Below are 15,184 nucleotides of genomic sequence, written 5' to 3' on the forward strand. Positions count from 1 at the left end.
GGATGTTGATGGCCACCACAAGTGGAGAGCTGTTGTGGAAGCTTTTCATCTGCTCCATGATCAGGAAAGCACTTCCATGCTGGCTCACAGCATGGGAAACAAGGGGACAGGTGGTCACAGGGCGGCAATGATGTCTGTCACCAGAGAGAATTCCAGAGGTGGGAAAACATCTGGGGAGGGTTGCTTGGGCAGGGACACAGTGTGTTGCCTCTCTGTGTCACTGGGATGCACTGGAAGAAAGGTTCCCCATCCTCCTTCTGGGTTTTCTCAGGCAACTTAAGGATGGGTGAGAAGGACTCGGGAAGGGGTGAGGAAAGTGCTGCTCCTCTCTATCACCACTGCCCAAACAGAGACACCTGCTTCCCTCTTCCCTCCGTGTCCTCCCTGGGAAGGAGCAGAGAGAAGAAGCAGACTTGGGAAAAAGGGATTCATGGCTACAGCCTATCTGCTCCCACAGCCCAGGGAAAGAAAAGTGAAGGAGAAAGAAGATCAAAGGACAGATGTATCCCTAAAAGCCTCCCTTGCAACCTTTTTTGACAGATGCTGCCATCTGTGCTGCACCCCCTCCCACTCCAGAGGGCACCTCTGCCTGTCACGGGGGAGCCAACAGTAAGGAATGAATTTTCTCTGACACTGAGACAGAAGCAGCTTTAAAGAAAACAGAAACAAAAAAAAAAAACAAAACAAAACAACAAAAAAAAAAAACCAAACAAAAAAAAAAAGGAAAAAAGGAAAAGCCATGAATTTTTTTTCCAATTCTCCATCTCCATATAGACAGTACATTTAGCAGAGCCTGAGTGCTGGAAGCATCAGCAGGGCTGCTGGCACTTCAGAGGCTCCAGCAAGGAGAGCAGGTGGGTGCAAGTCACCGACTGCACCGAGGACACTGTTCCCAACTACCCAGGGTCCCCCATCATGTCAATTGGTCTTCCTCTCCATCCCCCCACTTGCTGCTGACTCCAAAGGCCTCTCCAAAGGGGAGAGCAAGGGTCCCCTAACACAGCATATTGATGCTCCATGGGTTTCAGTCCATGTGGATTTTCAAGGTATTTTGCACCTGCAGCAGATGGTAAAGGCACACATCCTCCTCCAACCGAGGGAATTTCCTTGTGGGCATCACTCCATGGGGCAAGATTCAGGAAGGCTTAGATCTTAGACCCACCCACACCTTTCCAAATCCTTCACCTCACATCTAACACTGCTGGGTTGCCTCCTCCTCCCCACTGCAGCAATCGACAAAATGTATTTTGAACACAAATTAAGAAATCAGACTGTAGATACATCCAAGGAAGGTGGGAAAGGGCAGCAATTCCTCAGCTACATGGCATGCAGGGGATCAGGGTAAGCAATATCCTTTGCACTGGCTGCTCTGCCCACCCCAGGGATGCCCACATTCCCTGGCATGTAACCAGAGGCTGGCAGCTCTGCACTGGGAATACCCCTGGGGTGGGGGCAGGGGGGGGAGTGTCCCTGGGAGGAAAAAACGCTTGCTGCCAGGGTTTCACAGAGGGATGCCATATCACACCAAAGGATTTACTTCTTTTGATGGCAAACACACCCATCCCATGGGAAAACGCTGGCTTCCCACACTGGAAAGCCACTGGTCAGAAGCAATACCCAGGTGCAGAGCAGGTGCTGGGGAGAGGGAACATCCCATCCCTTGATGTACCACCCACCACGAACCCCACGCCTACCGCTGGGGCGAGTCAGGGTCGAAGCAGGTCCTGGCCACGTCGGTGGCCCGCGGGTCGCAGCAGTCGCCGTCATCGAAGTCGTCCAACATGTTGTTGCACTCCATGTGGCAGACGCCGTCGCGGCGCTTCCAGGAGAAACAGCGGCCGGGCCTTCGGCAGTCGCCGCCATCGTAGCCGGTGAGGGGATGGTCGCACTCGGGGTCGCAGCGCTCGTTGCCCACCTTGCTGGGCTCGCAGCCCAGCAGCACGGCGCGGCGGCGCAGGGAGGAGTTGTGCACCTCCAGCAGGCTGAGCTGCCAGGAGATGTTGTAGGGCCGGAAAGCTTCGCTCAGAGCCCGGTGTTGCCGCCAAATCTGCTCCCAGGTGACCGTGGGCCGCCCGCCGTCGTCCTCGGCCAGGTTCACCACACGGTAGCGCAGCACCTTCCAGCTGCGCAGCGGCCAGTGCTGGTTGTAGTGCCACGCCAGCTCCACGTTGTCGCAGGCCGTCTGCCCGCAGGCAGGGGGGCCCAGCGGCCGCAGGATGGGGGAAGGTGGGGACAGCAGCACCCACTGCTGGGGGAAGGCACCCTCCCGAAAAGGCACCCAGCGGTCCTCCGGGGCGGCAAAGCCAGCGGTCAGAGCCAGCCCCGCCGTCTCCTCGGCCACCTCCTCTAGAAAGGAACGCTGGAGGTGGGACTGGGACAGGGCACCACGCCACAGGGCCAGCCCGGCCAGGTGTCCCCGGAAAGTGTGGGTGGTCCCCCAGGCGTCCCCCCCCAGCAGCAGCGTGTGACAGGAGGACATGAAGGCACTGTGCAGGGGTCCCTCCTGCCCGCCGGAGCGGCCGACCCGCACCCCATCGACGTAGAGGGCCATCCACCGGCCATCGTAGCTGGCGGCCAGGTGTGTCCACGCCTCAGGCTGGTAGCGGCGGTGGGAGGTCACCTCGGTGGCGGCGGCCGCCCGGTCCGTGCGGAGGGAGAAGAAGAAGCGGGCGTCCTTCTTGCCATTGAGCTGCAGGGCGCGGATGCCCAGCGCCCAGCCCTTGTCGCTGGCTGAGTGCGAGCAGTTGTTGAAGACACCTGCAGCAGGTCGGGGACAGGGATGGAGAGAGAGAGGAGAGCTGGTAAGGACCGGAGAGCATCACCGCTCCTCCCTGGAGCACAGGCTGGGTCCTCGGCAGCAGGTAAATGAAGGTGGTCAGAGGCTGGGCAGTGGGTGCTCTGCCAGGAGGGACACCCCAGCCCCCATTCAAAATCATTTGGATGAGTAGGTGGAGCAGCCAGGAAGAATGGCAGAGCCAGAGAGGCAGGATGGAGACGGGAGGAAGAGCACGGATGGGAGGAGAGGCTGAAGAGTGAGGTGTTTCTGAGTTGCTCTCTGTAGGAGTGCTCTGGCGGGATGGGATTAGAGGCTAAGCTTTTTATCTGCGAGCCAAAGCTTTTAAGAATTAGAGCACAGCAACCCAAAGCAACACAGGCTCCTCCAGGGACTGTTTCCCCAACAGCTTCCAGGCAGATTTACAGCTCTCGTTTATGCTCCAGTTTCCCTCCCAGTCATGCATCCACTGCTGGCGAGAGAGGGCTGGAGAGGGCTGCTCCTCTCTCCACTCTCCTCTCTCTACTCTCCAGGCTGGTGAGTGCACTCCTCAGCCCCTAATGTCACCTGAACATAAATCCACTCCCAGGAACAGCCTCTCCCTCTGTGCTCAAGCATGTTGTGAACCTGTTCTAGGCTGGGCAAGACCTGGAGCTGTGCTGACTTTCCCCCAGACTGCTGAGTGCCCACGGCAAAGAACCAGAGGCTTGCAGGCATGGAACGCCATTGGGAATCAGTGGGAATAAGGCACTTAAACACTGGCAAGGATAAAGGGACCTGCTTCTTGAAATAAATGCCTCTGGGCTCCTAAACCACCACAGCTAGGACGTTCATGCAGGCCATTGCTGAGGTGAACGAGCTTGAAGTCACTCTTTGAGTGACCAGTGGAGTCTTCTGGGGGCACCCTGCCCTCCCATTCATCACCCCTACAAACTGTGTCCCAGGGATGACAAAACCTGCTGCCATGCCCAGAGACCCTTCTTATGTTCCTGCTGGGGTATTTCTTATCCTCCGTCCTGCTTTTCCTGCCACTCACTGTGCCATTCCCATCACACACACTGCCTGCCCACCTTCATGGCATCAGGACCTCGTGGTCCAAAACAAAGCACCCCTGCTTGTGCCACTGTCTCGCCTGTCCCTGGGGATATCCCACCTGCTGCCAGAATTGTGAAGAGGCCAGTAGAGAGAAGCAGAGGTGCAGACCAGAAGGAGCTCCAGGAGGAGCAGGATCTCCTGGCTCTCATCCAGGGGATGTGTCTGAAGCCAGGTTACCATGACCCCACGCTTCCCCCTTATAAACACGGCTGGCAAAGGCCACGTCCAGCCCTGCTGCAGCCCAGGAAGCAGCATCCCTCCCTCCATCCATCACTTTCACCAAGGGCGAGATGGGTGGTGGCCTCTAAACCATCCCACGGCGTAACACCCTGGGCGTGGATCCCTGTCGCTGCTCACTACAAAGGCAGCCACGCACAAAGCCTCCGTGGGTGGATGGGCTTTGGCCAACTCTTGTTTTCTGGTGGATTGTGAAAGGGAAGCAGAAAGACCAGGGAAGCTGAGGCCAGGAGAAGCCAAAAAGCAGGAGGCCAGCAAAGGAGCCTTGCAGAAGTGAGAAGGCAGAGTTGGAGAGTGTTTATGGACTGGTTGCTGGCTGAAACGTGCTGAGACCTGCACGCTCAAAAGCCATCTTTTGGTCCTCACTGGGGTTGAGGAAACAGGGCTTGGTACCTTCCCTCTTGGGAAAACTCATGCAGTTCAACTTGAAATGATTCAGAGCACCCCAAATTTGATTAAACCCCAAGATAAAAATGGGAAAAACAGCACCAGGGTTGGAAAAACAGCACCAGGGTCGGAACAGCCTCTGGGGAGTAAGCTATCACCTCACAAACCCATTCTGGAGCCAAGCCATGCCTGGCAGTGCCTGATGAGTTCAACACTGGCCAAAAGAAATTTAAGTGAGTCCAGAACCAGGTATGAGGACTTCATCAAAGCCCTCAAAGGGATGTAAGTAAGGCCAAGGCCAGCTCTACAGCAGGGGAGGAAAGTCAGTAAATCAGCAGCTGGTGCATCCTAGACATGGCCAGGGATGACATCTCCACATCAGCAGCAGTGCAGGTTCTGCAGGCAGAGCAGCATGTCCCACAGCCAGCAACCACCGCAGAATAGTGTAACAAAAAAGGTCTGGCACCAGGTCCTGACGTCTCTCAAGGGCCTTCGTGAAAAGTCATTGGGGGAGCAGTTTGAAGACCCCAGAGTTTGCCAAGGAGCCTGGTATTTTGTTCTGAGGCCACCCACCAGAAGGGAAAGCTGTTTGTAGAAGAAGTGTGAGGTATCTCCTCAGCAGCTCTAAGTGCAGCTCTGCCTCTGGTCCCTCAGGCAGGAAAGAGGAGCTCTAGCCTGGTTTAGGCTGTTCACCTGTGCCTTAGGGGAATTGCCTCTGGGGGTTGAAACAAGAGTTGTTGATAACAGTGAAAAAAAATTTGAGGAGGAAGGTACCTGCCAGGGAAGGTCATGGAGAAAAAGCCCAGAAAGAGATCAAGTGTGCCCCTTTGTAAGGACCACACTGCAAAGAGCCTTTGCCACTGGGGCCAGTAGTTTTGCAGCACAAGGAACAGCTTTCACTCATGCTTTGAGACACAGATACTGGGAGAAATCGTCTGCTAATGCTCCAGAGGGTGTGACAAAGGCCAGGAGCCTCTAGTCCTGGTCACCCCTCAGGGTATGCAGTGGGAACCAGCTCAGAGACCCAAAGAGGACATCTGGATTTAGACACAGATGATGTTTTAGATGGTCTCTGGTGAAGGATCTGACCCAACAAAATCACCTACAATGAGTAAAAACAAAGCTTAGCCTGGCACAAAGGGAAATTCCGTGGGTTTCACCAGAAGCAGAGCAGGCATAGATGGAAGGGAGACAAAAAAGGTAGAAAAGGAAATAGCATCACATGAAAAGACTCTAATCTGCTGCCCAAAATGAGTAGGACAAGGAAGAAGGACCAGTTTCCTTCCTTAAGAGTGGCTGAGGCAGGTTATACCCCAGCAGAAGTCCCCCCATGAAGGAGTGACTAAGAAGGATGAACAGCCCCATCCAGGGTGGCCCTGAGACAAAATGTGGCATCTAGGGGAAAAAAAAACAGTGACTCCTGAGCCTTCAATCCAAGCAGCAACCACAGCAGCTGACAGGACAGCTTGCTTGCTGTGATCAGAGCTGCTTAGCCTGCCCTTGCTTCCCAGGCTCTGATGCTGGGAGAGCTCAGCTCTGCCCTGCTTTCCTCCGGCCTTCCCTCACACATGGACACTTGGAGCATCTCCAGCTCCTCCACACCTCTGGATGACCTCAAGCTCAGTCGCCTCTCTTTCCACAGAGCAGGAGCAGCAGATCAGAAGCAGACTCGGCACCTGCCGAGGGCTGGCAGCTGCTGCTGTCACCTGCTCACACCAAATGCCAGCAGAACTGGGCTGGCCCCCTTTGGCCACCAACAGCCAGGCCCCTCGGTCCCAAGTGCAGGGAGACAGGGGGAAGTGAGCAGTGACTCAGACAGCCAGAGGTTCCTGGGGCTGACTCAAAGCCTGGAGCAGGGAAGCTGGGGGATATTACTAGAGGGAATGCCAGTGCTCACGGGTGGTGCTTTCAGCACTAACGACTGTCCCACCCTCCAGAAGGAAATTAAAAAATAAAGAATAAAAAATTGTAATAAAAAAACTCTGCTGGCTAGCTAGGAAATTCAAACCCCAGCACCTGCAGGCCAGACCTCCAGATGCAAACGGCTGTGCTGCTGCTGTGATGACTGGGAATTGTGCTCCAGCATCCCTAGGTGCTGCCTGCCAGCAGGAGGGCATCAAGGATGCCAGTGGGAAGGCACACAGAAGGGTGAATGTTAGGGAGTTTGGTAGTTTCCTTGTACATGGCTGTTTTTCCCCTCTGCCACAGACTCCAGCTCATCCCACCTACCTCTTCCACAGCACAGGTGTGGTTATTGCCCTATAACTGAGGAGATAAATCATTGAAAGCGACCAGGCAAAGCAGAGGGAGCTTCAGTGGGATGATCACAAGGCAAGGGAGAGTTAGGATAAAGGGAGGGATTCCCCAATCAGCTTGGCTGGGGCAGCACAGAAATACAGGAGCCTGCACTGTGGGAACCCCAGACATCCTGGCACTGATGTCTGTTCCCAGCCCTTCCTAGCATCTTTGCACTGCCCTGCCGAGCTTGTACGCAGAAATAAACACCCATCCTGGCACAGCTGAATGAAGCAGCACTGCAGGAGGTGACATCTGCCCTGCTCCATGCCTATGTGCCAGTCTTCCCTGTCTCCTCAGCTTCTCCATCACAGGGTCATTAAGGTTGGAAAAAAACTTTAAAGTCAAGTGCAACAGTTAACCCAGCACTGCTAAGGCCAAATAAACCATGTCCCTAAGCACCACATCTATACATTTGTTAACAATTCCAGGGATGGTGATTCCACTTCTCTGAGCAGCCTGTTCACTGCATGACAACTCTTTCAGAGATTACATTTTTCTTAGTATTCGGCATAAACGTCTCTTGGCACAATTTAAGGTAATTTCCTCTTGTCCCATCACTTGTTTCTCGGGAGAAGAGACAGACAACCACTACATTCTCCTTCCAGGTGGTTGTGGAGAGCAACACGGTCCCTCCCGAGCCTCCTTTTCTCCAGGCTGAGCCCCCCAGCGCTCTCAGCTGCTCCTCACAGCCCTCGCTCAGCCCTTGCTGGTGTCTCAGCAAGTCTCGTGGGGGCAGTTATGGGTCTGGGGCCGCCGCTGCCCCGCAGAGCCCGCGGGGCACCGGCCGGGCCGGGCCGGGCCGTGAGTGCGGCGCGGCTGCCACCGTGCGGCACCGCCCGGGACCCGCCGGGAGCGCGGCCCGGTGTGCCCGAGCCCCGGTGTGCCCGAGCCCCGGTGCGGTGTGCCCGAGCCCCGGTGTGCCCGAGCCCCGGTGTGCCCGAGCCCCGGTGCGCCCGAGCCCCGGTGCGGTGTGCCCGAGCCCCGGTGCGGTGTGCCCGAGCCCCGGGCAGCGCACTGCCGGCACGGGGGCGAGGGAGGCAATCGGGGCAGCGTTTCACCCAGAGGGACCTTCCAGCTCCCGGCGAGGGAAGACGCAAAAACCAGATGGAGTCGGGGCGGGATGGGGGGTGAGGGGAGGGGGGCGGGCTGGGAGGACGGGCGGGTGGGAACAGAGGGGAGGGGATGGTTTAGGGTTTGGTCTCAAGGGAAGGAGGAATATTCCACGCCCGCGGTGCTGACAGCGCGGGTGTGGGCGCGGGGTGTCACCTGCCGGAGCGGGGAAGTCAGGGAGTTCCCCCGTGCGATGTTTGCGGAGGGTCGGGGGGTGTCGGGTCCCCATCCCGCCCTGCCGGGGTTTACCTGCGATGATGGCCGGGTTGTTCTGTCCGCCCTCCGCCTTCACCCACAGCTCCAGGGTGAACTCGTCCCGCGGGACTGCGGGCAGCGCCTCCGCCCGCGCCGCCAGCTGCTCCCGGCCGCCCGAGAAGTACAGGGCGGGCAGCGGCCGCTCCCGGGGAGGGTCCGGCACCTGCGGCTCCCGGCCCCGCCGCCTCTCCCCCCGGCCCCGGCCGTCCGCCTCGCCCTCCGGCTCTTCTCCTGCTCCCCTGGCTCCCCGCGGTCTCCGGCCCCGCGGGGACGCAGCTCCGAGCGCCCCGAGCGCGGCGGGACCCTGCGGGTACAGCCCGTACGGGAGATGCGAGGGGGCGGCGCGGCGGCTCGGAGCCTGCATCCCGCACCCCGGGACCGGCGGGGGCTCCCCGCGGGCCAGGCTGAGCGCCGCCAGCAGCAGCGCGGCCAGGGGGGCTCCGCCGCGCAGCATCCTCCTTGGGAACGCAGTTGGGGGGCTGGGAGGTGGGGGGCGAGTGGCCGCGGGGGAAATGGGGTGTTCAGGGGGGCGGCGGGCGGCAGCGCCGGGGCACAGTCCCCCGCCCCCCGCCGCAGCCGCTGCCCCCAACTTTTCCCCGGCACCGCTCTCCTCCCTTCTGCTCCTGCGAGAGGAGGAGGAGGAGGAGGAGGAAGAGGAGGAGGAGAAGGAGAAGGAAGGCGAGAGCACCGCGGCGGGGACCCCCTTTCTGCCTGCAGCCGGGGTTCCCGGGGCACGGCGGACCCCGCGCGGCTCTCGGCGCTGCCCGGCTCTGCCTGCGGGAGCGGGGGATGCGTTAGTCGCCCTTATCTAGAAAGCCCCGAGGCGCTCCGCTCCCCACCCCCACCTCAAGGAGGGGTGTGGAGGGGGGGGCTGCCCTTATTTAAAGATGATTATGTCCAATCTAATAAACCCCGAGCGGAGCATCGCCCTCCCTTCCCTCCGCCCTCCCGGGCGCTGCCCAGGATGCTGGCGGGGAGGGGATGCGGAGGAGACACAACCCTCCGGGCGTTGGGTCCCCTCCGCACCCCCTTCCCGCCCTCGGGGTTTTGGGACAGCACCTGCCCTGTCCCCGCCCGTGTTTTCTCCTGTTGTAGCTCCCACCTCGCTTCCATCCTCTATCTCCATCACCTAGAGGGGAGGAAAAGAAGCTGAAAGGAGGGGACAGCCTCCCTCAGCCCTGCCCCAGGCGAGGGGAGATGTTGTCTTGGACGCAGGGTCTCTCCTCGGCAAGAGATTTTTCTGCTTTTTCTTGCTTTTATTATTTTTTTTTCCTTTCCCAAACAATGACACGTGCAGAAGGTGGGGTGGAGGTGCCTTATCTGAGCAAACCAGTTCCAAAAGCCAAAAAACCCCCTATGAATGCACCAAGGGCATGGGCAGCAGTGTGAGAGGCATCTCACCCACCCTCTGCCAGAGGGTACAGCACCAGCGCTGCTAGGGAGAGGTTCTCAAAGCATGCAGGTGAGAAAACAGACCCCCAAAGTTTCCTCTTGGTTCCCAAGGCTGCCTCACACCAGCACATGGCACAGGAGAGTAGGAAAACTTCAGCAAGGAGATTCAGTGAGATGAGAAGCTTTTTTGTGCTTCCTTTTTCTTATTATTATTTTATATATTATTTTTTTTCTCTCCCAAACACTATCTGTGGCGGTCAGTCTGAAGCAGGGTTGCCAGCGAAAGCTGGGAGGCCCATTCCAGGGTACAGGCTTTCAAACCAGCAAGGCAGGAGGGAAGTGATTTAAGAATAAACGGCAGGAGCTGGCTGTGTGGGGTTGGGGTTGGGATTGGGGTTGGGCGGGTTTTTTGTCTTCTCAAGGTGGGAGGGTGATGGGAATAAGGGTGGGGGACCGATGCCTTTAGTCAGGGGGAGATAGAAAAATACAGTGCTGGAAAATCTGAGGGTTAGGAGGGGTGAGCACAGTGCATCTCCTGCTGCCTGGGAAGGAGGAAGGTGGGTGTGAGCACACAGAGAGGTGAGGGCTGGGCTGGCGGTGTGTGAAGAGGAAGGGAGGACACAAGGGAGCCAACAAGGCCAGGCAGAGCAAGGATGGCTCATGCAAAGTTGTTAAGCAACTCCCAAGGACATTTGTGGCATGAACCACATCCAAGCACAACACCAACACCCATTGCTCGTGGGGAGGTGCTGAGAAGAGGTCTGCGGCTCTCCTGCCTGCACCCACTGACCCAGTGCCCATCCACTGGCCGTGGGGGCACGGTGACAGCCCTGCTCAGGGCCTGGCACTGGTGAGGTGGCCCAGCAAGTGTTGTCCTGGGGCCAAGGCCAGCAAGCGCTGCTTCCAGTGAGTATTCATTCAGGAATGAACCAGGCTCCTGATAGCTCTGTCTACCAGGGCCTGATAAGAGAGGATCCCACGGGATGGCTAATTTTGAATGGTGGTGACTTTATTAAAAGGCTGTTTATCATCTTGCCACACAACATTTTTCCCCAGGTACTCCAGGGAAGCAAGACCCTCAGGAACGTGTGCTGCCATCCAAGAGGTTCAGCAGCATTGCCTCCTCAGGGACAGCCTGGCTGGGACAGATCCAGCATCAAGGCAACAAAACCCTCCAGAAGTGCACCCAGGCAGGGACTCTAAATATAGGCTCTGGCCTTGGCTAAGCTGCTTCCTTGACAGAATGACACCCAGAAACAAATAGCTCTGCTGTCTGCAGGAGCTGCAAACCCCACCGAGGAGCCCACTTCCTGGGGTCAAGATGGGCAACAGCAGAGGAAGGCTCCCAGCCATGCCAAGCCCCCATCTTCCCCTGCTCTGCCTGTCCAAGCCTGAAGCTGTCTGGATTGAGGAACCACTGGAGCAGGAAGCTGAGACTATGAATCATTATCCTGTGTTGGCTCCTGAGCACTCTCCACCCAGGCAGGTTCTCCTGGCAGGCCCTGCCAATGTGGGGCTGGTGAGGATGAGGATGGCAGGACAATGGGGGCACATCACTGGGCTGGCTCAGCACCTGGGGAAGGGACACACTGGGATGCTGCTCCCACCCAGCACCACTGTGGGCTACAGAGCTAATCCCTGTCATATGGGTAATTTTTCTTTGCTTTAAAAAACAGAAAGAAAAACAAAACCAAAACCAAACCAAAAAAAGAGAAAACACAATTAACTGACCACTGAGAGGATTTCTCTGCCTGTGCACCTGTGAAGAGAAGACTGGTCCTGTGGATAAGGCGGGGATTCCAAGCTGACTGGGTAGTGGCAATGTGCCCTCAGCATGTTTTCTGTCTCTCAGGGAAGCAGAGTGGGCATCTGTTAGAGATCCCAGCTCAGAGCCAGGCCCTCTTGGCTAAGGAATGCAACAGCCCTGGCATCTTCCACGGAGATGATCCTCACAGGCAGGGTGCCACTGCAGTTCAAATCTGCTAATAATGTACAGGAGCAAGTAAAAGCATGCTGGGTGGGAGGAAGGAGCAGGGCAGAGGGTGTCAGAGGGTCAGTTTGACTGGCTGTTCCTCCTAACTCTTCTCCACTCGTCCTTCTGGCATGTCCCTGTTCTTTGGGCCCTCTGGGCTGTCAGTCTCTGCGGTCAGGGTTATTTGGGGTGGGGGTTGGATAAGACAGGCTGATGATGCTGGGAAGCAGCAGTGGGCCAGGAGCCTCTGGAAGGAGGCAGGGGAAGGGGGGACCCCCATCAAAGTGAGATGTTGAGCCAAGGCTCTGGGATGGTCCCAGCACAGGAGTGAGCTACCCAGGGCTGGCTCAGCCCACACAGGGAAGCTGAGGAGCAGCTGTGAGGTGCACTATAGGGGAAATGGACGAGATGACCTTTAAAGGACCCTTCCAGCCCAAACTATTCTATGATTCTAGGATTTAGCTGAGCAGAGGCTGAGCCTTGCTTTTCCCCACGCCTGTCAAAAACCATCAACAAAAGCCTTCCTCTCCCTCCACTCCTCCTCGGGAAACCACCAGTGATCTTGACATGGGAATAAAGGCTCCGGGAGAATCCAGCTTTTTTGTTCACGGCCAGGCAGCCAAATCCCACAAGCCTGAGACAGCAAGCCTGAGCAATCAAAGCCACGAGCAGCAGCCGACCCCGCTCAGGGCACAGCCCCAGCCCTCCCTCCTCTCCCTCCCCATCTCTCCTGCTTTTCCCAAGCAGATTAGGAGCCTGTTCAAACACTCAGGACCCCCGGAGGTCAGAGACGCTGGCCTCCCGCACCAGAGGTTTGTTTGGGAACTTGCTGAGTTTCCTGCTTCTGGTAGGTCTGGAGATAAGCCCTGGTGTGCAACCTCTGTCTGGTGCCAGTGCCGGTAGGAGTCCACAGTTGCACACTGAAAATCCAGCAGCAAAAGCTCCAGAGCCATAGAATCAAAGGATCACAGAACGGTTTGGATTGGAACAGTCTGTAAAGATCATTTAGTTCCACCTTCTTGCCATGGGCAGGGACACCTTCCACTATTTCAGTTTGCTCCAAGCCCTGTCCAGCCTGGCTTTGGACACTTCCAGGGATCCAGGGGCAGCCACATCTTCTCTGGGCAACCTCTGCCAGGGCCTCCCCACATTCACAGGGAAGAATTTCTTCCTAATACCTAACCTACTCTCTTTCATTTAAAAGTCATCTCCCTTGTCCTATCACTAGATTCCCTTGTCAAAAGTCCTGTCCCCTGTGTGTTTGTGCCTTGCAGATAGACACATCTTGTAAGGGATGAGAGTCAACCACAGAGAGCTCCTACGGGCACTCCCCTGGATTCTCCATGGCCTGGGGGGCTGGGTTCCCCTCACCCTGCAACACCCAGTCAGGTTTCCCTGTGCTGTTCAGTCCCATGAGTCTGGTGACAACAATTTCTCTGCTGAATTGAGCTGTACCTGCCTCAAGGCTTTAAGGAGCCACGTACATGACCTCAACTCCTTTGGCAGTGGAGCCAAGGAATGAATTTAAACAACAGCAAAGGATATGTCTGCTGCATCATCCTCACACCTCACACCTGCCTCCTGCCCTGTGCTCCGAGCCACAGCCTGCAGGTTGCCCAGGGCAGCAGGAATGCAGGGAGTCCATGGAGGAAGCCAACTAGCCAGGCAGTCACTGGGGCTCAGCTGAGCTGCGTGGAAGCTGGTTCACTGCATCACCATCAGCTGCAGCTATTTCAGATCAGCCTTGGACACCACGCTGGAGCCCTGAGCTGCAGCAGAGCTGTGCTTTGGATGGTTCTTGCAAGCTCCCAGTAAAAACTATTTGCTTCCAATTGAGAGGTCAAAATGCTCAGCAGTTCACTCATACCTCTACATAGGGAAGACATTCTCTACACAGCAGCCTCCAGGGATCTTCCTGCATCCTGAAGTTTTACACTTCACCAAGAACTTGCAGGTGCTAAATTAAGATCTGCTAGAGAACAGGGCATGACCTTTGCCAGACAGGGTGTCTCAGATATTGAAAATTATTCCAACTGCTGACAAAAGGCAGGGACTTATCTGCCTTTATGTAATGTGGCTCTTCTAGCACCCAAGGAGGAAAAGCATACATGAAAAAGAAGGGGAGAAATGGAATCTAGCTTCTCACTTCCAGCCTGCTACTGTTGTTGGGGCGTTTCAGCCCCATTAAGTCAGGATAGTCCAAGCACAGTTCTGTCCCAGCTCAGTGGGAAGTGCTTGCCAAGGGATGCCACACAGCTCCTGTGCCAGCAGCAGAGGCAAGATCCCAGAGGAGCTGTGCAGGCACCAAAGGGAGAAACATTTTGGTACAAACACATCAGGGACCTGCTCAGACTTTCAAAATCCCACGCCAGCAGAGCCAAATCTGCTGGCAGGAGCTCCAGCAGAGCACTGCTGCACTCGTGGCAGCTCTGGTGGCCAGGTGGAATAATGACACAATCTTGCTACATTTTCCTTGCCCATGTGCCCACACCAACATCTGCTTGTTAACCCCTGCTGGAAATGCTGCCCACACGATAGCATCACTTCCTTAATCGAGCACGACTGCCCTTGCAAGGGGGTCAGAGCAATTAGCTGTACAAAGCTCCACCATCTCCTGACAGCCTTCACCCTGCTCCTGCATTTTTAGACACTTTCCATGTGTTACCCAGACAGAAGAGCCTTTTGCTAGAGCCAGCTGATAAGGCATGAAGTGAACACTCAATCTGGCAGTGGTATCTGAAGGACGAGGGAAGGCAGAAATGGCTTATGCCACCTCAGCGCAGATGCAAAGCTCAGCAGTTCCTCAAAATTCACATTTTAAGATCTCTCATCTGACCCCAGCCAGGGAACAGCTGCAGCAAGAAAAAAAGGAGCAGAAGTAAATGATCACAGTGGCTGGGGTGGAGGGAAAGGGGCTGCATTTAACTTTTTCCTCAAGGTAAAACAGGATTTTTGGTACTGTGAATTAGAGGTGCCACCTTATTGTTGATCCAAAACTCACTGTCATTGGGACATACTCTATCCTGCAGAGAACCTGCTTTGTCATTTGGCAGTGAGCAATAAAAAGAAGCACAAAAGAGTCAGACTCAGCTCTTAAAAGCAGGGTTTTAAGTATTTGGGGTTTGGACAAGTTCATCACAGCAAGGAAACACCTCTGCCTTCCCCATTTATTTTTAGAACAGACAAATAAAAATAGGCTTTCCAGAAGAGCCACAGACAGGGGAGAGAAGGGGATGGAGCCACGTGCCAGCTACCAAGGAAGCTCACAGCCTCCAGCTCACAACTGTGCTGTGGACCTGTACCACCCAGGCCATTCATGTCCCACCTTGGGGCCGGTTGGAACCCTGGTTAAAATGTGGAAGAAAGGATGAGCACATACACACACACACATTCTTCTTAAGCAAGAGAAAGAAGTGGTTATCCCATGCTGGGGATATGACACCCACTGGTTTTCACTGGACAAGGAAAAAGAGCAAGAGATGAACTCTGGCACCACCCACTATCCAGCAAGTTTTCAGCTGCTTTTTATTTTGTTTGTTGGGTGCTGCCCACAGTGTGGTTTTGCACCTGCATTGTAGGAAGTGGCAGAAGCCCCAGGTGTGCACCCCCAAGCCAGTGGCATCCTGGCACTTGTGAGTCCACACAGGAAGCAGGAGCTGGAGGCA

The 15,184-nt window shown here is 56.1% G+C and overlaps 1 protein-coding gene across 1 annotated transcript in view; it reads right to left on the bottom strand.

Moving 5' to 3' along the window:
* PAPPA2 (pappalysin 2) overlaps positions 1 to 9,021 on the bottom strand; it is an 86,811-nt gene extending 77,790 nt beyond the window's left edge. The window contains exons 1-2 of the mRNA XM_072932978.1: positions 8,150 to 9,021; positions 1,695 to 2,757 (exon numbers count right to left, since the gene is read on the bottom strand). Coding sequence (XP_072789079.1) covers positions 1,695 to 2,757; positions 8,150 to 8,609 — 1,523 coding nt within the window. The 5' untranslated portion in view covers positions 8,610 to 9,021. The remainder of the gene's footprint in view (positions 1 to 1,694; positions 2,758 to 8,149) is intronic.
* Between the last annotated feature and the right edge of the window lie 6,163 nt (positions 9,022 to 15,184).

This window comes from Taeniopygia guttata, chromosome 8, assembly GCF_048771995.1.
Source record: "Taeniopygia guttata chromosome 8, bTaeGut7.mat, whole genome shotgun sequence".
NCBI classification, from domain to species: Eukaryota; Metazoa; Chordata; class Aves; order Passeriformes; family Estrildidae; genus Taeniopygia; species Taeniopygia guttata.